The sequence below is a fragment of the Crassostrea angulata genome, chromosome 10 (genome assembly GCF_025612915.1).
Source record: "Crassostrea angulata isolate pt1a10 chromosome 10, ASM2561291v2, whole genome shotgun sequence".
NCBI lineage: Eukaryota > Metazoa > Mollusca > Bivalvia > Ostreida > Ostreidae > Magallana > Magallana angulata.
The window spans coordinates 25,891,153-25,915,571 of record NC_069120.1 but is presented as its reverse complement, the minus strand read 5'-3'; the positions used below and the strand labels follow the sequence as shown (position 1 = coordinate 25,915,571).

At 34.1% G+C, this 24,419-nt stretch overlaps 4 protein-coding genes across 4 annotated transcripts; 1 reads left to right on the top strand and 3 right to left on the bottom strand.

Moving 5' to 3' along the window:
• Positions 1-214: 214 nt before the first annotated feature.
• Positions 215-1,942, bottom strand: LOC128167007 (leucine-rich repeat-containing protein 20-like). Its single transcript, XM_052832495.1, has 4 exons — positions 1,809-1,942; positions 1,154-1,297; positions 711-878; positions 215-555 (listed from the first exon to the last, which is right to left on the bottom strand). The coding sequence occupies exons 1-4, from the start codon at positions 1,933-1,935 to the stop codon at positions 416-418; spliced, it is 579 nt and encodes a 192-aa protein (XP_052688455.1). The 5' UTR covers positions 1,936-1,942; the 3' UTR covers positions 215-415.
• Positions 1,943-4,332: 2,390 nt separating this feature from the next.
• On the top strand, positions 4,333-23,461 carry LOC128167041 (leucine-rich repeat-containing protein 45-like). The gene is made up of 17 exons (XM_052832540.1): positions 4,333-4,438; positions 5,735-5,859; positions 6,169-6,320; positions 6,486-6,547; positions 6,763-6,833; positions 7,262-7,440; positions 8,504-8,632; positions 10,054-10,166; positions 10,619-10,677; positions 10,808-10,885; positions 11,062-11,197; positions 11,582-11,771; positions 11,962-12,032; positions 12,183-12,368; positions 12,578-12,751; positions 13,069-13,216; positions 22,746-23,461. The coding sequence occupies exons 2-17, from the start codon at positions 5,774-5,776 to the stop codon at positions 22,931-22,933; spliced, it is 2,022 nt and encodes a 673-aa protein (XP_052688500.1). The 5' UTR covers positions 4,333-4,438; positions 5,735-5,773; the 3' UTR covers positions 22,934-23,461.
• LOC128167039 (uncharacterized) lies at positions 16,952-19,282 on the bottom strand. The gene has a single exon (XM_052832539.1). It carries the CDS (start codon positions 19,280-19,282, stop codon positions 17,108-17,110), a length of 2,175 nt encoding a protein of 724 aa, XP_052688499.1. The 3' UTR covers positions 16,952-17,107.
• On the bottom strand, positions 19,639-21,629 carry LOC128167042 (uncharacterized). Its single transcript, XM_052832541.1, has 4 exons — positions 21,567-21,629; positions 20,810-21,026; positions 20,536-20,639; positions 19,639-20,349 (listed from the first exon to the last, which is right to left on the bottom strand). The coding sequence occupies exons 2-4, from the start codon at positions 21,024-21,026 to the stop codon at positions 19,651-19,653; spliced, it is 1,020 nt and encodes a 339-aa protein (XP_052688501.1). The 5' UTR covers positions 21,567-21,629; the 3' UTR covers positions 19,639-19,650.
• Positions 23,462-24,419: the final 958 nt, after the last annotated feature.

The window sequence follows — 24,419 nt, the reverse complement described above, 5'->3', positions numbered from 1 at the left end:
TATGAGTAAGAACATGTAATATCCGCTTGAAACCTTTCAGTAGTTGTCCAACACGCCGACCCCCCCCCCCCCCTTTTTTTTTGACTGAATGTGATTATTGAAAGTGGATCAAGATCCCCTCCCCTCCAAACGTGATAATGTGCAAGTTCCGAACAATATAAATACGCGTATACATTTTATATCAGAAAACATTAAACGAAGATTTAATGCACATATATTTTATTCCAAATTGTAAAATATGTCCACTTAAAAACATGTATAAACAATCCATAGGAAACATGTATATCGTTGCAACAGTTCAAAATATGTAATAAATTAAGTTTATGGATATTGTAGCGAAAAATATAGAACAATATGCCTCACTGACACAACGAAACAATGAAAATGCAGAAAAACATGACATCTCTTGATAAAGCTAAGATACTGCATCGTTGCCTAGCAACACTGTAAATTTACAGGACTGTAACTGAGATTTCAGATCGTCTGATATGGGATTGTTTTGTAAATTCACGTGACCTAAACCATCGATATCCTCAAGTCGACTCACTTCAATACCTAGAACAGAAAGAAAAGAAACGTTCATATTTCCCTGTAAAAGTATCACTTTTAACTGAAAATTTATGCATTCTATAATGCTTCTATATTCGCTTCTATAATTGTAAAAACCTTCGGAATGCTTGATTTACTGCAATAGACTCTTAGTTTCTTACCCATAAGGCAATTATTCTGCAGATGTAGTTCCTGGAGATTTGGAAGTGAGTACACAAAGGGTGGGACGCTCTCCAGATCATTTCCGGAGAGATTCAGCACCTGTATACCCTGCATCACGTGCATGTCTGCTGGAAACTGGTTCAATTTGTTTCCACTTAAATCTAGCTCTAATGATGATAAAAATAAGACATAATTTTGGCATTATAACATAATTCATGGCCATGCTTATAATAAAGTTTCTGATTTTTTTACCATCGTTTTTATAAGAAACAATTATTTTTGCAAAAACTGTCCGGCTATGACACGTTGAAAACACGTGCGGTCACGTCGGCAAATTCTTGTATTTTCATTTCATGGTGGATTTCATTTAAACAGATAAAATCAATACTTTATTTTAAGAAATAGGAAAATAAATACTATTCTGATATAAACACAAGATTACCCTTGAGCTGTTTGAAATTGGAGGGGAATTTTGGAGGAATCTTTGTTAGCAAATTGTTTGCCATTGTACACTTGTGTATGGTAACCGACTTCAGCATCAAGTAGACCGCGTCAGGGACCTTAGTTAGGTCGCATTCGGATAGATCTAATAAAACAAAATATTTTTTTTTAATGAAAGGGAGGAAATTCCTTTTTTTCTTAGTAGGAGTAGTGTGGCACAGTTACCTCTCTTAAATACTTAAAGTATTTTTCGAAGTATGTCCTTATACTTCATACATGTATTTTTTTTCTTCAAATAAATATACAAAACAAATGTATACTGCAGCTGTTTATAACGTTGTTTTTGGAAAACTCAACAAAATACTACCCCATCTGCAGCGTTACATGTATTTGGGGTCCAAAAAGGGGGGAAATACCATATGGTCTTGCTACATTTTGCATCATATCTAATGAAATTTCCCCCACTTTACTCACTTTTTTGTTATAACCGCTATAAATATAGAAACACCTAACTAACCCGTGATGTGCACAAGTATACCTGTCATATATGGAATGTGATTATCGCAACCTCTGAAAAAGTTTCGCAATAACCTGTCACAAGTCTCGTGACTTAAGGTGATTAATAACATAAACTAGAACTTTTTTGCAGTTCATACCAAGACATTGAGTTTCTTGAGCGTCACGGAGCCTTCTAGCCACAAGGGCCGTCCCACTGGCCATCCTGCACCGGCGAACGTAAAAGAATCCCTTTTGTGAACCCCTTTTATTAACCAAGATTGGCATTACGATCCCGATCATAATATTTTGGTCAAGTTACAATCTAATTAAAATTAGACTTGTAGGATTACATGTCTAATTTTAATTAGATTGGTCAAGTTACGACCATAAAATGTAACAACAGAAAGAATGAGAACAACCACAAGTTAATCTTAACTAAAACTCAGAACTGAATGTGAAGGAACTGTGCTGTGACATTCACTTTATCAATTATTTAATAATTATACCTTAATCAAATATTTTTGAAATAGTTGAAATCTTGATAACAACAATTCGAGTTCTTGATATAAAAAAGAAAACCCGAGAAACTCTTGACAATAAAAAGTGACATGAAATAGATTTTTTTTATATTAGGAAATCATTTTAATATCAAGAATTAATGTTGATATTAAGGAATTGCATGTGTTCGAATTCGTGATATCATAATCATCATAGTTTTGAAGTAAAAAACTCGATTTTTATTTATCGAAAAATATTCGAATTTGTGATATCAGAAAATTATAAGAAAATACATCAAAATCACAGGCACCGCTTCCATAAATAAAAGGTCATCCTACGGTATAACAATTAGAACCATTTCAACAAGAGCTTGGGCTTTGGGTAGTGGGTGTCAAACATCACTGTGACTTAGGTATGTCTAGGCCACTCAGTCATTGCTCTTTGAAATCAACAGATTTGTCAAGGCTACGCAATTGGTGTATATTTCACTTGAAACCAGCATCATTGTTAACTTGTTGTGACGCAAGCATCTTGCTGTGTCTGTATGGATTGAATTTATTTACGGAAACAAGTGCCTGTGGCTGAAAATGATTGGAACGACGAATCATGATAGTTCTTTATACATTGCATTAAAAAACTAAAAACATGCGCGGATCGAGAGATTTTATTTCTCGCAAGGAGGTCCAAAGATATTTGAGTTTACCAGGGGTGCAAGGCACACATGATTTTTTTGGTAATGTTACTATATAATTTAGAAATTATGATATAACAACTCCCATCCCCGATCCGCGCATGATGTACATGTATTTCTCATTATGGGAAATCACATAATTATTATATAGATAGTGCATTAATTGCAATATGTAATTTTTTTTGCATGTTTAGAATGTTTTGATCTTCAACTACTAAACGCTTCAAAATTTTGCACATGCATTGCAATACAGGTGTATATACATTCTTTCCTAACGGAGTTTTAACAAGTTTCAAACTTGATTGACAAGCGGCATCATTTTGAAGTTTGTACAGGTAAATTGAGGGGCGTTTGTAACTTGAATTTTCGGTCTTTAAGAACTAAAAAAAATGGAATTTTTCTGAAAACGTTTTATGATTACATGTATATGGGTATATATATTTTGGAGATACTGGTTTTAAAAGAAAACTGCTGATTAGGGTCCCGTCTTATAAACAAGTTATATCTTGCTATCAATTTAATGAAAAAGTTTAAATTTAACACGTATGTGTTAATCTATATCTTGTTTTGATCATCGGCTCAGTTAAATTTAGAAACCTTATATATTTAAAAAAAAAACAAAAAAACAAAAAAAACAAAAAAAACAACAACAAAACGCTTACTAGTATCCTTGTGTGCGCATATTTCGACAGTCTTAATCTATAGGTCTTCTTTTCAGATTAAATGAGCAATAATTTTGAAAGGTAAGACATTTATCATTAATATGAATCATATCTTGCTGTTTTAACATAAGTTGATTAACCTTTTTACATTTTGTTATTTCAATATACAAAGTATAAATTCATCAACAAAATTACGGGTGTCACCATTACTGGGTCCTAAATTCGACGATTGCTCTTCATATCTTGTCAGTGAAATTTATCCTCACAACATTAATTGTTTTTCCTTAATGAGTCTTCAGTCCTTGCAGACGATACATCATGGGGTTCGTCATAGTGTTTGTATTTTTGTATTACATGTACCATGATCTAAATTTGGGGGTAATTATGGATTAACAAAATTTGCCGTTTTTTGTTACGAAAAATTCATAAATTAATTTCTTACTTGTTTGAAGTACATTTTACTAAATACTGGGCCAGTTGATTGCTAGTCTATCATTGCATCGTATGTATAAAAAAATGCTCGCGTTCCTGCGAAAACGAATGAGATGTAAACAAAAGATGAACACCGTCGAAATTTGGACCCTGTTGATTTTAGGACCTTCGACCATATATTATAAAATACATATTTAAAGTCAAGCGCACTGCTTGTGATTGTATCTCCAGTAGCCTGTATATTATATGGGTCTCATTTGGAATTGGATATTTTTTTCATCTAATAATGTATTTACGATAATAATGAAATGACCAAACGAATAGGTATACTTTAGCATGTTTAGTGCCAGGGTTTTTATTTTCATCGGGATCAAAATTCCTCAATAAAGCTCTTTTGTAATGAAAATAAGAAAGAACCGCGGTAACACGAATGTTTAAAAATGGTGGATTTGCTTTTGTTTTGAAATAAAAAATGTGAAAAATCCTAATAACTGTATGAAACAAGGTAAGATTAAATTTTAACATACAATTGCAAATCAAATTAAGAAGTTATATTCATATAATTGAAAAAAAAAAGTATTTGCACTGCGACAAACATTTTTTTTTAAGAAAGTGAACATGTTTCGACACATTCTCAGATTTTAAATTGTGACATTTACAGTAATCATGAAATAAAACCAACGTTAAACGGGGAATTTTTTTTATACAACTATATACAGCATGAATGTAATAAAAGATAGTGTCTAATTTTATAAATACACATAATTTATAGTTACTGTTGAATGTTTATTTACGAGCATACTTCAGATGAATTAATTCATACTATTTTCAGTCTAAGTTTTGATTTAAACTGTGAAATAGTTCAATTTATACTAGAAATGTGAATTTAGTGTTGAGAATCAAAAACTTTAATAAATGCACATATTTTTGCATGGCCCAAAATACATTTCTTTAAAGTCGCCTATACTCTGTCCCTAGATATCCTCGATTCACATTTTGCTTCATTACTCAACATATATATATAAATACCTTAGGGTTCAAACGATCATTTAAAAGTATGAAATATTTCCAAGATTTTTCAGTTGAAACGCCCCCAGTAGCTAATATCAGGTTTCAATAAACGGCTAAAAATGTGATGTCTACGGGGATTTTGAATTAATTGCAGCAAGTCCAGATGATGATGTTGAAAATTGTCCGAGGTATTCTGATTATATTTAAGCTCAGAAAGTTAAAAACATCCAGGTCCTGCAACATTTGAATCCTAAAATGTCTAAGTCTAATCCGAGATTCCTCTGACTCTAACCCCCGCTTTTATATTGTGACGTGTGTCACAATATAAAAGCGGGGGTTAGAGTCAGAGGAATCTCAGATTAGTCTAAGTCCTGAGACCAAATCTTTTTTCATTTGACCCCTAGACATCTTGCATTTGATTGGAAGGACTAAACAGATACCACAAGGTCAAAAATGAATGTACATAAAAGAAAAATTGGAAACCAAATGTTTAGGGATATCCTGCTTTCAGAAGCCTATTTAAAGTGACCTTGGCAATCAATTTAATCATTTTATTAAGATGAAAAACCCTAGGGTATCCATGAACATTTAGATGCTACTTTATTTACTTTAAGTTAGGTTAATAAGGAATATTAAATGCTTAGATGTTCAACAAACATTACAATTAAGGTTGATATCATATGTGCCACATAACTATTTCACATAAACCTGGAAGATAGGAAACATCTGATTTTAAAAATCATATTTATCTTAAGTGCAACTTCCTCTTATCTTGTTTGTATTCTTTCAGATTGAAGTTTCAACTTTACAAGAAGAGAGGTTGTAAGCAATGGAGGAGTTCAGATACACTTACGCTAGGCTCTGTAAAGACAACCATGTTGAACCTCAAGAATGTGTCCTCAGCTACCTCAAGAGGTATTTTACTTTTCCCTCAAGCAAGAAGAAACATGGTAGGACTCATTCATCTGCCTTGAATTGACAGTAATTTAAATACACTTAATACAGTGTTTCCATCTTTGTTAAACGCTGTGGTCATCATAGCTAGCCAATGAGCTATGACTTTTTCTAAAAATTATGTTTATTATTACAAAAGATATATATTTCACAGAGCAATTTCATTTTTATATAGTAAATAGCTTTACTGAGAAACAGTTTAGACTGTCAAATTAATAATACACTTAACATTTCTTATTTCTGGATTTGAAATTGAGAATTTATTTTCAGTTTTGAATCTACGCTAAAACGGGGCAAAACTGTGTTAAATCTCTCCACCAATAGTCTTTCCCCCAAGACTTGCCATGTTCTGGGCAAGGTTATTGCAACTGACCGAACCTTTGTTGAAATCAAATTTGCTGACTGCATGTTAAGTGAGGATGGTAGGTTTATATTTTTGTTGAAATTTGCCTTTATCATGGAAATTAAACCACTCATTTACATCTATTCTGTGATATTTTATGACAGGGTTTATTTATTATTTTTTTTTAAACGTTTAGATTTAAAAAATCAACTCTGGTATTAATTCATTACTCTTTCTTTTGCAGCAGTGAAAGGTCTTTGCCACGGCCTTGCCACAAATTCTTATTGTAAATTTCTTGATTTGAAGGTTAGTATCTATTTTCCAGAATGTTATTTCAGTTTCATTAAATTTAATATCATTAAAGCTGAACTGAGCATTTCCTTCATTGGAATTATTAACAACAGTTACTTAAGATAAGGATATTTTTTTTAGTTGTTAAGGTACAAAAAAATCAAGAAAATTGATTACCTAGTATCTGTTTAGTTAACGTTTTGTTCAGATTATCTGTTATCTTCATACAGGGCAATAACATTCGAGGAAGTGGAGTGGAAGCTGTGGGGAAAATGCTCAGACATAATCACACTATAGCAAGGTGAGTATCATTTGATAGCAAGGCAAGTACCTGTGTATTGTTATAGCTATCCAAGTATCTTATGATAGCGATGCAAGTAAGTAAATTAGGCAAGTAACTGGTGATAAAGGCAGGTAATCAATGTAACTAATTAATTAATGCAAATAAGTAACTATTGATAATAAGACCAGTGACTAGAAAAAAAAAAGCAAATAAATAGTGATGTGATAGACTTATGAATTAAAAATAAATATTCATTGGAAAAACCAACAAAGTGGATATTTTTATGCTAAGTTATATTTGATATGTAAATCGCTTGAAGGTAGTAACTTTTTCTTGTTTTAGGTTGTTAAGCATTCCATGATAGGCTTTTTATGCTTAAGTTAAAAAGAAAGACTACCATAACTGCTACAGTAGGGCATTCATCTTATACATATTTTTTTTCTCAGTTTATGCTTGGAGTGGAATGCCTTCGGAATGTTAGATAACTCTTTTGCCATGTTTTGTGATGGTGTGGGATCTAATGATGCGTTACAAGCTCTGGATCTCAGAAATAACCAGATCAGCCATGATGGGGCTGTTGAACTAGCCGCAGCATTAAAGAGAAACCACACACTAAGAGCTTTGGGTAGGAGCACGTTTAAAACATGAACTGGAATATATAAACTTACCGTAATATTGGTAGATCTTTAAAAAACATATATTATATGAAAAATGTCATTCATAAATTTTATCTTTAATATAATGTATTATTTGAAACAGTTTGATATATATAAGGAATAAGGAATCATTCTTTGAGTATTATGAGGTGATAATTTTGGTCGGGGTGTGATCAAATCTATCATAAAGCCCAAAGGGCTTTATGATAGATTTGATCACGCCCCGACCGAAATTATCACCTCATAATATTCAAAAAATGATTCCTTATTACTTATATTTATATAATTTTAAACCATCGTACAATTATATATTAAATATAAATAAGCAAACCCCGCTGGCACCTCAATTTGCCTTTATGAGTTATATAGTACAAAATTGATACGTAGTGTTATCACAGGCAAAGACACTGTAAATGTAAATATATATTTTTGAATGCAGCCTTAAAGGGGCATGGTCACGATTTTGGTCAAATTTTATTTATCTGTTTTTATTATTTACAATGCTTTAAGAATGCATTTCTAATGATCAAATGAAATTTGGGTTCCAGTCAATGAGTTTTAAGCAAGATACAGGGCTCACAATTCTTCGTCATGTAAACAAGGCTCGTGCCCTGTTTTTGTTTACATAGGTTCAATATATCAGTAAAAAATATTTTTCAAGCCGATTTGTCTATTTTTGTATTCATTAATGATTTTAAGCATAAATAAACAGTTACTATTAACGATAAACACATTCATTTGAGGTCTAAAACTTGAATTTTCACTTCAACATTCAAAATGTAAACAAAAGCTTTGTTTACATAGCAAAGAATTGTAAGCTCTGTAACTCGCTTTTAACTCAACAGATGACAATCAAATTTTGGTTGACTATTAAAAATGTCTTACTGAAGCATTGTAAACATTAAAATCGGAAAAATAATTGTTGACCAAAATCGTGACAATGCCCCTTTAACGTAGATGACAATTTTATTTCTTATGATAAAAAAAGGTCCCATGATCATGTGATGAAAACACTAGTTATTTTTGTTTTAGATTTGCGCTGGAACAGTGTCGGATTGTTAGGGGGACGAGCTATTCTGGAAATGTTGAAAACAAACAAAACGATTTGTAGATTGGAATTGGCTGGAAATAACATTCCAGGAGACATCTTAAAGTCCATTGGTAAGAATTGTTTATAAAAGCAGTCTGAATATTTCTTACAAATTGTTCTATTTATTTATGTACATAATACAAATATTGTCATTGTTGGAAACCTACATTCAGTGTTGCTTCTCTTACGTTAAGAGAAGTGAGACTGCATGACCATGAGTTTCCAACAATGATATACATGTACTGTATTCACAGAATATGAAGTGAAACTGTATTTTTTGTATTTAAGGTAGATCCCTACTCAGACGCGTCATCAATTTAGCAGATATAATAAGCTTTAAAATCAGAACGATATTTGTTCAGATTTACTGTTTTTTGCCCTAATTTTTAATGTTTAATTGATAATTCTGAATTTTATAGAAGCAGTCAAGTGTAAATAATGTCTACAAGTATATAAAGGTTTTGATCTTTTTGAGTCCAATAGTTGGAAATCATGAATTTTTGTACTGAGATTTTAGTACGTTTGTGTTTATATATGCAGAGGAAAGGTACTGTTTATCCAAAAAATTAATTTGTACTCAATACAATAGTTTTGAAAGAAGAATTTTAGGGTTTATCAAAGCAAAATAAATAAAATGCTGTTTTCTGACGTATTTTTGAATTGTGTTCGTGACACTTTTTTAGCTGCATTTGATAAGGGGGTATACTGGGTATGTGTTCTAAAGGTCGTAGAAAAAAAAGAAGCATGTGAAGTCCTATATTTATTTTGCTTTTTAGTTGCAGTAGACATAAATCTAATATTTTAAAGTTTAAAAAATGGTGTTTAACCATAAAATTTTTAAGATAAGTTAAAAAATGTGAAATTATGTAAAAATTTTGAAATAGCATTTTTGTAACATTTCATTTTAAAATTCAATTTTAATAAATCAAATAAAGATAATCACACTTGTTATTACTTTCTTACATATTTAATGATTAATTAAAACATTTGAATCTTTGTTTTGCTTTAATATTTTTTTAATATACAACTGTAAGCCAGATAATGATTTTGATTGAAATCATGTGATCGAAGAAGGGGGTATGCATCTTCTGGAGACTCTAGTGATAAAAGTAAATAATTAAGGCATGTATTTTGGGGCTTTTTATTAAGTAAGGTATTATTCTACTTGATTAATGAAAAAAAACCTTACTTTAACCACAAAAACCCTGAGTAGGGACCTACCTTAAACATTCTTGTACTTAAATGTATGAAATAGTAAAGAGGGTCATTTTCTTAATATAGATTCCTTTACTTAGCTTTCTCTTTCTTTTTCACTATATTCAGTAGGTTTTTACATCAACACAATATTAGACAATAATATAAAGTCATTTATTTTTCCTTTGTATTACAGCAATTAAATTATATTCTAAGTATGGAGAATTACAACAATTGATTATAAACATTTTACAAGCACAATCTACTATCAAATTCAACAAAATATAAATATTTTCAGACTTGGCTCTTAGTCAGAATGAGGACAGGGCACTATTGAATGATGACCATAAATCCAAACTAACAGTCATGGCAAAACACATGAAACAGATTGAGCACGATAAGAAGTTGGAGGTGAGTTGGAAACAAGATATATAATGTTTCCTGTACACTGGTTTTAATAGCCATATACTCTAGATTCCTTATTAAACAAGAGGACTGTACATCCATTCAAAATCTCGAGACGTGACATCCATGCAAAATCTCGAGATGCACATCTCATAGATTTTAAAATTTTGCTTTTATTTTTTGGACAGATGTAAACTAAATGAAATATGATAACAATTCGGAGCTTGCGGTTTTATATTCTCGCAATTTGATGCAAAACAGTGGAACACAGCATTAAGTACTCGCGTAGATTAAGGAATCTACAGTAGCTGGTAAAAATGTATGTTTTTCAATAAGAGGTATATATACATGTATTACAGGTATATACACCAGTTAATCGATCGTTCTCAATTTTTAACTTCATTCTACCAAATACGATATCAAATGAGTAATACATTGAATTTGTTGTATATCTAAAGATAAGTGAATTAATGGACACCATAGATAAGCAAGAGGACCTTATGAGGAGATCTAAAAGGTATGACCCAAGAACTAAAATTAGTAATGGGAGCCAAAAGTGAACAGTATCATTGAGATAAATGGGATATACCGGTACATTCATTTTTATACACATTTCATATTTTATTTGCAAACAATCTTTTCTTTAGATCAACAACCACAAAAGTTGACCAACTACAAAATGCACTGGAAGAAAGGAAGGCTACATTCAACTCTTTGGCTGCAAAGTAAATTTTCCATTGTTTGATTTTAAAATTCCCTTTTTAGCGGCATTGAACTGTAGCAATTACTGGCACAGAATTTTTGATGAGTTTATTATAAGATTAGACCCCATGGCAAATCATTAAGTTGTTGTACCGGTACTTTATGCAAATATTTTTCACATTTTTCTTTCATTACCAAGGTTGGCTATGACAGAGTCAGAACTTGCCCTCACAGAGCAGAAGGTCAATGATGGAAATATGCTGATTGCCAAGCTTAAGCAGGAGCTGACCATCAAAGTATCTGAGCACCAGGAAGAAATTCGGCGGGACCATCAGGTGATTTAAAAGTGCCCAGTAGAATGTTGGCGTTTTCTTTTTCTCACCAAAAATATGTACCTGTACTAATATTTTGCTGTCCAAATAAGAATATACATGTACTAAGGATTAAGACTTTTTGTAAGTTGATAAAAAGACTCCCTCTCGCCAATAAAATTACCTGTAAAGATACATATTGTCACTCTGTACCTCATGTAGATAAAAAACAAAAATCAAAAAGCTAAAGAGCTTATTATAAAGTGCCATATTTTAGTTTTATCGCCTGGCTGAATTTCCATGTCTGTGTCCACTGCTTGTAAGGGAGCTCAATTTTGTTTAAGGCTATACAAAATCTAAAAAAATCCATTATATTATAAAGTATAAATATTTCTGAATCTCTTTCAGGAAAGAGCTAAACTAGAAGCCAAGCTGTACAAGGAGCTGTCGGAGGCACACGACAAGAACATACAGCTGGAGACCAAGGTCGAGGATCTGGACAGGAAATGTCGCATGCAACAGGAGCAGATATTCGAACTCAAGGAACAAATCACTCACCTGCAAGCTGAAATGAAGCTCAAAGGGTCACACTTTGATGGTATGGAGAATTAAGTATCATATGTTACTATTATTTACATGTGTGTAAACTTAATGATGGATGGGAACAAATGTTCTGATCTGTACCATACTCCTAGTTCTTGATGATGTTTCATGATAGATGTGAATCTATCAACATGCAGGTTGTACAAATATAGTGTAAGTTTGATAAATAATCTGTCTTATTTCAGACCGAATACAGCAAGAGAAAAGTCGACATAGAGATGAGATGAAAGAAGCAGAGCAACTCAGACATAAAGAGGTACCGTTTCATGTCTAAAAACCTTTAAAATACAGTATAAGGGTAGGAAGTACCAATCATTATTTTTTGTCTTTAATTAAAATGGATAATTCTGTTGTAAGTTCTGTGTTTTTATTTAACTCGTCATGAATTTGGATTTTTTATATTTAGGTGGCTCGAGTACGACAGGAGAGTGAGGAGACAGAGACTACTTTAAGGGAGAGAAACCAGCGTCTCGAGATGTCTCGCTTGGAACTAGAGGAAGAAATCAGTCGCCTGAAAAACAGCAATATGGTGGAGAAGATTCATCATGAGGAACAACTGTCACTGGCCAAACAGAAGATTCAGGCAGATGAGGTATCATGTATGGAGGATTCAAGTTTCTATAGCATGTACCGGTACATGTACATGTATTTAGGAAAAAATTTTCTTGTTGTAATAAAGAATGTTAGAAATAGCTAGGAAATGAGTACATTTTTGCAATGAAGAATTTGACAAACATTAAAGAAAGGAAACATTTGAGGAAAAATTAATTAATTAATTGATGTGAAATATTTTGTTTTTAGGAGAACCGGTACAGGCAGATGGAGGAGAAGTTACGGGTCAGCATGACACTGAAGGATGAGGTACAGAGTCGATGTAACCAGCAGTCATCAACCATCAGTGAACTCCAGTCCAAAGTCAGCTCACTAGTGCTAGAACTCGAGAACGCAAAGAAGCGGGTGGAAGAAGCCAATGAGGTATTAATATGAACTAATGGTCATTCTAAATATTAAATGATTTGATATATGTGCATATGTTTTTTTTAATAAACGTCACTAATAATGCAAGCCTGTATACTGGATCTTGAAGACTTGGACACACATTTGATATTACCCGAAAAGGATTCCAGTAAACGTACCAATAACTTAACAGCCATATTCCAAGATGATTGCCAAGTTTTCATCTTAGGAATTCAAAATGACCCAACTTTAAAATGCACAAATGTGAAGAAATACAAGCAAAAGTGCATCCATGCAATGTGAATATAAGCTCATTTCCCCGTTTTCTGTTTCAGCAATTAGCAGAAAAGAACAGCATTTCTCTGTCAGAGGTAGGAAAGGTGAGAATAGAACTGAACCAGACTGTCAACAAACTGGAGGCCGAGAGGAAACTCCAGACAGAGCTACGGGAAAAACTGGGGGACTCTGACAGAAAAATGTCAGGTAAAAATTGATAGGCACAGCTTTTCTTTAATTAATTTAGTTGTTTTTTGATAACTTTGATTTTATACCTGAAATATGAATTGGTTTTTAAGTTAGTCTTCTGTAGCTCTATGGGTTTTTTCTTACTTTGAAAGAAATGCTTCTAATTAATCTTTATTTATTTAGAATTATCAGCCCAGTTTCTTTTTAGCTCACCTGAGCTGAAAGCTCAAGTGAGCTATTCTGATCACTTTTTGTCTGTCGTCTGTCCGTCCGTCCGTCCGTCCGTAAACTTTTCACATTTTCAACATCTTCTCAAGAACTACTTGGCCAATTTCAACCAAACTTGGCACAAATCATCCTTAGGCAAAGGGGATGCAAAGTTGTGAAAATTAAGGGCAACACCCGTTTTTAAGGGGAGATAATTAGAAATTAATGAAAAATTTCGAGAAATTTTCAAAAATCTTCTTCTCAAGAACCAGAAAGCCAGGAAAGCTGAAACTTGTGTGGCAGCATCCTCAGGTAGTGTAGATTCAAAGTTGTGAAATTCATGACCCCCGGGGGTAGGGTGGGGCCACAATTAGGGGTTGAAGTTTTAAATAGGAATATATAGAGTAAATCTTTAAAAATCTTCTTCTCAGAAACTAATCAGCCAGGAAAGCTGAAACTTGTGTGGAAGCATCCTCAGGTAGTGTAGATTCAAAGTTGTGAAATTCATGACCCCCGGGGGTAGGGTGGGGCCACAAATGGGGGTCGAAGTTTTACATAGGAATATATAGAGTAAATCTTTAAAAATCTTCTTCTCAGAAACTAATCAGCCAGGAAAGCTGAAACTTGTATGGAAGCATCCTCAGGTAGTGTAGATTCAAAGTTGTGAAAATCATGACCCCTGGGGATAGGATGGGGCCACAATGGGGGGTCGAAGTTTTACATAGGAAAATATAGAGTAAATCTTTAAAAAAATCTTCTTCTCAGAAACTAATCAGCCAGGAAAGCTGAAACTTGTGTGGAAGCATCCTCAGGTAGTGTAGATTCAAAGTTGTGAAAATCATGATCCCTGGGGGTAGGGAGGGGCCACAATGGGGGGTCGAAGTTTTACATAGGAATATATAGAGTAAATCTTTAAAAATCTTCTTCTCAGAAACTAATCAGCCAGGAAAGCTGACACTTGTATGGAAGCATCCTCAGGTAGTGTAGATTCAGAGTTGTGAAAATCATGAACCCTGGGTATAGGGTGGGGCCACAATGGGGGGTCGAAGTTTTACATAGGAAAATATAGAGTAAATCTTTAAAAATCTTCTTCTCAGAAACTAATCAGCCAGGAAAGCTGAAACTTGTGTGGAAGCATCCTCAGGTAGTGTAAATTCAATGTTGTGAAAATCATGATCCCTGGGGTAGGGTAAGGCCACATTGGGGGGTGGGTGTTAAAATTTTACATAGGGATATATAGAGTAAATCTTTAAAAATCTTCTTCTCAGAAACTAATCAGCCAGGAAAGCTGAAACTTGTGTGGAAGCATCCTCAGGCAGTGTAGATTCAAAGTTGTGAAAATCATGACCCCTGGGTATAGGGTGGGGCACAATGGGGGGTCGAAGTTTTACATAGGAAAATATAGAGTAAATCTTTAAAAATCTTCTTCTCAGAAACTAATCAGCCAGGAAAGCTGAAACTTGTGTGGAAGTATCCTCAGGTAGTGTAGATTTAAAGTTGTGAAAATCATGATCCCTGGGGGTAGGGTGAGGCCACATTGGGGGGGGGTGGTGGTGTTGAAGTTTTACATAGGAATATATAGAGTAAATCTTTAAAAATCTTCTTCTCAGAAACTAATCAGCAAGATGATTTTACCCTATCCTCAGTGTTTAATACCCTCCCGCATTCAGATCATGTTTAAGTTTTGGGCATAAAACCTTTGCAAGGATTTAAATCTGAATGTAGGATGATATTATGCATTGCATCTTTTGCATTTTCCCTTTAAAATAGATCATTTCATAGTATATATGTACACTACATGCAAATAGATGCATACCATATGCCAATTTTATATCAACATACTTCACCCATTTTTTACTTCTACAGAGGGTGGGTGGGTGGGTAGACAGCTGTACAAAGATAATCCTTATAAAATTCCTCACTCCATCCTCTGTATACATATCTACAAACCAGGCATGGATGTCTAAAGAATGAATTATATGTCACATGTACTTCCGCTTGGGTATTAACCAATGAGGCTCTTACCCTATCCTCAGTGTTTAATACCCTCCCGCATTCAGATCATGTTTAAGTTTTGGGCATAAAACCTTTGCAGTTCATCAATCATACATGCCCCTTCAGTTCAGTAGCCTAAAGAAAATAATAACCTTCTCCCAATACTCAAAAGAAAACAAACATTTTTATGAACATAACAAATTTTAATTTTTATCACCACATCAACATAGATGAAATATAATAAATCATCTAATAAAATAAAATATGTATATGATAAAGCACAACATATAATTTCCCAATGTTCATTTATGTTTCAAATATGCTCTTTAAATAAACATAATCTTAGTTTCATATATGATTATGTCCTTCAAATATGGTAACAAAGGAAGACAAATAACATCCTCTATCAGCATTAATCACACTCACATACATTATCATTAAATGTTCCATTCTTCACTGAAAGGCTTTACTCAAAGAATCATAATCTGCCTTTCCTTTATACTGGGATTCAATCCCATTTCCCTGAAATACAGATTCTGCTAACTTTGTAGCAACAACACCTGAATCGATCATTGTATGCATTCTACTATAATACTCTGCGCTTGACTTGCCAAACCAACCAATGTGTCTCATCACCTGATCTACATTTTCAGCAGATCCTGACAAAGCCATTGTAATTGCACAACCAGCTCTGAAACTATGAGGTGTTTCGCCCTCGTAAATACCTAAAGTTGAAAGATAATATAACAGTCTTTCATAAACTACAGAGTAACTAACATTTTTATCTAAAACCCTTCCATTCTCTGACACAATTCTAAACAAATATCCCTTTGAAAGATCCACCTTCAATTTTTTGGCTAATATAAAATAATCTAACAAACCTTTGACCGGACATACCACTATGTCTTCACACCTTTTTATTACAAAAGAATTGTTCTTTCCCTTTTCACCCCTCAATGTTTTACCGAATGTATGCTGGAATACCAAACCAGAACCATCCTCTAGAATCTTGACCTCCTGAGAAACTACATTGGACAAATCACCAGCCCTGTCACCTGCAAAGAACTGAACTTTTATCCATGCTTGATCTCGAATCAAAACAAATTTTTCTTTGAGAGTCAAATCACATCTATCTAATTCTCTATTTATAAATAAAGCTATTGCCTTAACTTTTGATAAGAAAATTGGTTTTGCTTGTTTTGGTAATACGTGTGCTTTTGCTTGCTCCTCCCTAATTAACTTGAGGTATTCTTTCACCATAGGTGAAGCTGCCGGGTTTCCCTTTGAAAGCAATACATCCCATATCTTTCCACGCCCAAATTCATAAAAAATGTTATTCAACTGGTGAATTAAATTTTCTACTGTTCCTGAAGCAAGTCTCTTAGGACAACCACAATCAAAATCACCTTTCAAACCTAACTTTTCACAATCTATCTTATGGATTGTAGTCTTTCCCTTTAGATCTTTCCAAACTAAAAACCTCCGGATATCATTTGGAGTGCATGACAATAAAGTTGGAGACCCAGGGGATGCTTTTAAAAATCCAAGAAAAGATTCTACAAGACTGTTTCTTTTTTTACACTTTAAAGAAGTAACAATATTCCCATCCAGTTCCAAAAGCCTCCTATCTATTATGTCCCAGTCAATCTCAATTTGTCCTGGATTATCCTGCAATAAAAACCAGATGAAGAAATAACTTCAAATAAGTCACACAAATAAAACCCTAAAAGCAAACAACGGCCACCTCAAACCTAAATTATCCAACACAAAACCATTCTTAGATGGAATCTTAACTATTTCTTTTTCACCATTTACACCAATACAAAATGACCCTATAGAATTAGCTAACAACTTTGGCCACCATATAGGTAAGGGTTCCATCATAGGAACTATTATCGTACACATGACCTTTTGCTGCTCGAGTAAACAAATAATAGGAAAGATCAATCCAAAGGGAGGAAAAACATAGGGGTTGATTTCCTTTCTAATATCTTGACAAAAGACATTAATACCTGCTGATAGGGGAGTTGCACAAGGTGTAAAATGTTTTAAAGGCATACCATCTTTTGAACTCATTGTATTTGAATCTAGTGCCATTAAATCTATTGAATGTGGACCATATGCTGTCTCCACCAACATCCATGATTTTTGGCTAAGCATAGTGTCTGCTGCACTTAGGACTCTAGAAGGTTTGTCTGCCTCATTCAACTTTGAGGACACAAATGTTAAGCGTAAATCAATATTTTTTGCAACAATAAACTGAAAAACATCTTTTATGATATCGTTAAGCTCTTTACATCTCTTACCCTGACTACTCCAAGAACCAATAACAGCCATGCTGTCTGTGTATACATCCACTCGTGAATCTTGCACCATACTACTAAGGGATAACAAAGACCTCAAGATTGCATCTGCCTCCTTAACATGTATTGGCCTTGTATCATTTTCTGACCAATAATCTCCTAATACTAAGTCTTTCTCCCCCAATCTTACACATGCACCATATCTAAATCCAGAAGAATCAGTATACATTGATATTGTTTTGTGAAATTCCAATCTCCATTTAGAACAATCCTGCCACTTATCTACAAATCTCCAATGTTCAATTTCCTCTTTTAGGGATCCAGAAATTTTTACAGACCTACTATTTTTCAAACCATGAGAAATTCCAGCATTTATTTCTCTACAGAACAACTTACATCCTGGGATTACCAGACTCATAGAAATACACTTTCCAGTAAATCTTTGCAATGTCTTGACATCTACTTCCTTTCTTTCTAAAATTGATTCTCGAAGATCTATGAATTTTGCTTTTTTATCATCTGGTAATATGTAAGCTTCCCTAACTGAATCAACTAAAAAACCCAAATACCTCTTACAACTTGAAGGATTTAAAGAACATTTACTCAATGCTAAGGTATAACCCAACCTTGTCAACAGTTCAACTAAACCATATACCAACCTCCTAGCCTCCTCATGAACTTTCACATCATCTACAGAATCAGATCCCCTAGTAGCAACAAACCTATCATCTATGTACAGAGAGTTACGCACAGAGAATGTCCTAAGATAAGAGGTAACACACATACCTATGGATTGGTAAATAAAGGCTGAAGCCTTCCAACCAAATGGTAATGTTAAATACACCATGAAAAATCCTCCAAACTGAATACCAAAAAATTCCTGAGACTCTTCATCAATTTTTATGTGACTGTAACCCGATTTCTCATCACACGTGATCAACAAAGCATTTTTATCTACCAAACGATGAATATCTTTCAGTGTCTCTAACCGAAAAGGCAGATCCTTAATCCATAAATTAATATAACGTTCATCATGACAAAGACGTGGCTTACTTGGTTCTACAGTAAGAGGCATAACCACTCTTGGGGATTGACACTCACCCACTCTACCTAAAAGTTTTATAGCTCCACACTGAATCTTATCCATTAATTCCTTGACAATAAAATCAGAGTACTGTTTGCAAATGCTAGAGTTGGGTGCATAATGTTTGGGAGGCACATTCGAATTGTAGTATTTTCCCTTAAAATTTCCTTTATATGATTGAAAGAAATCAAAGACATTGACACCATTCTTTATCCATTTTAAAACATCGTTGTTTTTTGATGAAATCTTATCCATAATACACTCCCATTCCGGTACAAATGAATGAATCTGACCAGAAATGAATTTACTTGGATCCCTTATTGGTAAAGTGTTAATATTAAAATGTAAATCGCCATTAATTACTTCCTCTGCTCGAGGGGAATGGGTTGCAGGCGAAGCAATTCTCCCTTCAAGTGTAATCCATGCTGGTTGGTCACTAATATTCATATTCATGGGATTGAAACCACTATTTAACTCCCAAGATGGAACCTCCATGAAGGATAAAACTTCTGGAGCAAACTTCACTTTCTGTAAAATTATAATTATTTGATATAATGTAAATTTCCAACAATGCAACCAGCATTAATTTCACCTGAAGAAAGAATTCTTCCGCCTGCAATCCACGTGACGAATCACTAGGGCGTCAGTGTCCCTCGGATTACAAGACAAAAGAATTTATTCTTATAGTACAACTACATCTGCAAACATGACAGTTTATATGAAACAAAACTTCACTAATAGAAAAAATATTTAAACAAATAGCTTTACAATTTGTAAAATATCATTTATACACATCTATATCTGAGAAAAATATCATACATGTTGCTGTATCAAGAACAAAAATATGAACATTATGATCTCATCTACTTATTTCCTTTAGCCAACTTCATTTTCTCACAATCTTTTATCAAATGCATATTGCTGTTGCAAAAATGGCAAGGACCCTTAGGACGATAAGGCCTATAGCCTTGTCTACCCCCTCGATAACCTTGGTTTCCATATCCATTATACCCCCCCATATTGAACATATTGGGATACATGCCGGGCATCATAGGATACAAAGAAGGTTGACAAGGATATAAACCATTCAACGGGGACTCTGGTCGCTTTTGTGTTTCAACATATTCATTCTTACTCTCAGCTTTGGTTTCAGGTTTATCTTTCAAACACTTAGAAATTGCTTTCGAAATTGCATCTGCTACTTTCCCACCTAACACAGACAAACACAGATTAGAAATTTGAAGTTTTGACTGATATCTGTTGGCTTGCCTGTACAACTCTTCAAACATGTCAGCCTCCTCATGGTTTAATTTCCTAGCCGCTTTAGCAAGTTCATCAAGAGTCAGCAGGATTAAAGCATTGCTTGGATCATCCTGTAGGCATAGTGTCCTCACCTTCTCTTTAAGCTCCTGGACCATCTCCCCCTTTGACGTTTTCTTCAAAGACAAAATCCTCTCCTCCAAGGTTGTATCAACATCATGCTTCCTTTTTTTTGAAGGTCCTGCAGTTTCTAAAGGTACTGGTGTACTGCTTCCCCCTGTGGATGCACTAGTGCTAGGGTCCTAAAATATGACGTTATAACACTCTTTTAAAATATCATACCGCACATTTGCTTTATATGTAAGGGCAAAATTAGGTATTCATATATAATTTCAAAATCACAGATGTATATCATGTATATGTACCAGTAATTATCTGAATGTATGAATTGTTTCATGTGCATTAGCATATACATATATAAAACATACCGTTGAATCATCTAATGCCTGGCCTCTTGGTTGCCCCACTTCATTTGCAAAAATTATCAAGCAATGCAATAACCATCTTGCCTCGTTAACATCAATATCTCTTCCTGTTTTAATAAAATGAAAGTTTATATCACAACAAATTCTTTCTAAAGATACCAATATTAATCCCAACATTTGCATATCATAGGTTAATAACTCTTGAAAAGATTTAAAGCTTTAATTTCCAACCATCACATAACCACTTCAATAATTATTTAAGAAACTTAACCCCTACCAGCTAGTTCCAACAGCTCAATCATGTTTTCCCCTGTCAATGAGTTGACTATATTCTCTATCTCTTCCAACTCTAAGACGTCTGTCTTTTTTTCCTTAGACATGCGCGCAAATTCTTTCAGACCCTCTGGTCTTCCTCCTCTGACCTTCTTAATGACAGGTAAGAGCTTCAACCCCTTCAATGAATGTCTCTTCCGTAAGACAGTAGGCTGCACCATCTATAACCAATGTATACGAAAATAAAATATCACGCATGTACGCATCAAGCGGGATAACTCTAATATAACTTAATAACTAAGTTATCTCGGTTTTTTGATAGATATATTATACTAACATATGTTCAAATATAGTCCCGTAAATTCTTTATAACTTAATGATGGACAAACAAGTTCAAACTTCAATTCATTTATCATGCATCATCTGGTCTAGCTAACAAAATCATAAACCGCACGTGCAGCTTGCCGCCTCGAGAATCTGCAAACGTGTCTCAAAGCTATTCTTTATATATATGCTACCCCTTTCACTAAAAGGTTATATGTCATGCAATAGCTTTACACATATTTTGTCAGTAAACCACCTAGGTTCATTACAATAACTTATTTTTTTTTTTTTTAACAATTACGGCTCACCTAGGCCGAAAATTCATACCACTCAGGTATGTGAAAATATTGACCACCTAGGTCAAAACGGCCACCTAGGCCTAAAAGAACCAACTAGGTTCTGCCCCCCGGGCAATAAAATTTAAAAATTGTAATTACCTTTCCTATACTTCGCTTCGAGTACAGCTCCGTAGCATGCACGTCTGCTCGAGGGCATGGATGTCTAAAGAATGAATTATATGTCACATGTACTTCCGCTTGGGTATTAACCAATGAGGCTCCTTTTATAATTGTTAAGACTTTGGCTCCAGGACAATTCTTCGGCCTCACAAAAAGGTTCAGAGTTTGATGTAGCTAAATATCCCATATATAAACAATTGTAAAGGATCTTTTTGAGAACTGCATTCCCAACATGTGATATGACTATAAAATTGAAGCAGGCAGCTATTTTTTCATTAGAATCTTTTTGTATTACTGTATTGAGTTATTGCCCTTGATTTATTGATTCTTGATTATTTTAATTAATGCATCCACTGTTAACCAATTATTGTGACGATTATTTTTATACAATAATAAATATTCAATGTATATAAGTTGTTCTGCATAAGTAGTTTTGGGTTAGGCCGGATAAGTTTGTTTATTTTTGATTTCCAATTTTTAGATACTATGAATTATTTTAGGCCGGCACATATATAGGGACAGTGTCTATTGCATTACAACAAGCGACTGTTTTTGGGGTTAAATTTGAACAAATACGGATAGATAGAGTGTGTGGACATTCCTGCTCTATTTAATCTCCGTGTTTTCTAACCTACGATACAGAGTGTGTGGTCATCCCTGCCCTGTATCGCATTAATACAAGTGTGCGGGCATACCTGCTTGTATTGGTGGTGGTTGCGGTGGAGCACTAGTGTGTGGTCATCCCTGCTGGTGTTCTGCCCTTTCTAGCGCAAGTGTGCGGCACTCCCTGCTTGCGCTAGACTGAGCTGTTGGCGCAAGTGTGCGGTCATCCCTGCTTGCGTTAACGTTGGTACCTGTTGAGTTGCGTAGGTGTGCGGTCATCCCTGCTTGTGTAACGTTGAGTCCCTATATATGTGCAGGAGCGGTGATTAAAGTCTGCTCTTGTAAGTATTGGCAGCAATCGGCTATCCGAGTTCCTAGGGGGAAAAATGGATTTTATTTATACAGGATCTACATGTATTATTGTACATTGTCCAGATTGTTTGTATTATGACTCCATTAAGCTGACTTTATCATACCTAATGTTCCTCAGGTGAGCGATGTGGCCCATGGGCCTCTTGTTTATTAGTTGTTGTATTATTTTTAAATGTATTGCAGAACAACTTTTGAGACACAGAGAAATTCTAGAAGAGAAAGAGACTGAGATCGAGAGTCTTAAGAGAAGACTGAAGGCCCGGGAGGCAGAGGTCAACAACATCAGGGAGGAGGAAATGCAGAGGGCCCAGGTCCTACAGATGGCTGTGATGAACTATGTGGGCAAAGTCCCTCAGTCAGTGGACAAATAGCCCCCCCCCCCCCCCAAAAAAAAATTGTCACATTCTTACCTTTCAATTAATGCAGCATAAACTTTCATTCTGTTCAAGGATACAGCAGATTTTGCACTGCTTGCAGTCTTCTTGTACTGCTTAAAACAGAATTTAATTAAAGACTTGAAGATGTGAAACTTGCAGAGGGATTTTATGATGATGAAAATAACTGAAAATTTTCAACTTTTACTTTCAAATCTTGTTGTTGTATCAAGTTAAATACTGTCATTATTTGATTGCCAGTAAAGGAAGTATAAAGATGGAATCCATTGTAAAAGAAAATTTTTGAGTTGCGATATACAATATACGTCCATACTTTTCCTGTGACATTGACAGCAATAATGAGCCACAGAGCCAATTGTAAGGTTGTGATCAAAGTAGGAATGGTTGATTTATTTCATTTATGAGAGAATACTAGAAACTACATATATATTTTGATATTTTTTATATATTTATAAATATGTGGAATATGCAAGGTGAATGAATCAATGTATCAAATTAAACTTATGATTTATTGGGTCTCACTAAAAAGCGCCCGGGAACGCCCGAGAGCGCCCGGGATATTAAAATAGCGCCCGGGAGCGCCCGAGGAGCAAAAATAGGCGCCCGGGAGATTATTTATGTTAGTTTAATAGAAATATGTTAAGAAATTACTATTATTACTATTAAATTACTATTATTTCACATTAACATACATACAATAAATGTTAAATTTTACTTGATGGATCGATAAAGAACCGTTTTTGATGTATGGTTTCACAAAAAGAGAGTCCGATGTCGGCTTTGTTTATATTACATTTTTTTTGGGGGGGGGGGGTATTTTAAAGAGATTTAAAAAATTAAACAATTATTTATTTTCATTTTTATCAATATTTTTTATCGAAACAATTATAAAGTTTATTTGCCATGTATTTTTACATGTTACCGCGCTGATTTAGACTTCAGAATTTTAAATGATATTTACTGTAAAAGATAACTTATCATAGATAGTTTTGTACATACCTCATCCAATCTCAACAAAGCTGCTGTAAAAGAATATGGGTCGTTTTCTCCGGAAAAACAGCCAGTGCCCAGTGCACGTATATTTAAGGGAATTTGAAATTTTAAACATCTCAAATTCTTGCAGGTTCAAACTCTCGCAATGAGGATGATACCAAACGTTGCAAATGTCGCAACAAATGCAAGCTTTCTGGCAATTTTTCCTGCATATTCCGCACGGACAAAATAAAGTGGCTTTTGATGAAGCCTTAATTTTACGCCTTTTTAGAGCAGGCATTCTGCTGTCAATAATTTGATAAAGTAATTGATCGTATGATTTGCAAATAGGAAATGATTTTGTGTTTGCAGACTTGATTATTTATGAAAAAATTTGGAGAATTAACAAACTGACAACACATCCTTGTACATAGACGATGGGGATAAATTTGACAATTTTATAACTAACAAGGTTGACAGGTAATGTTTG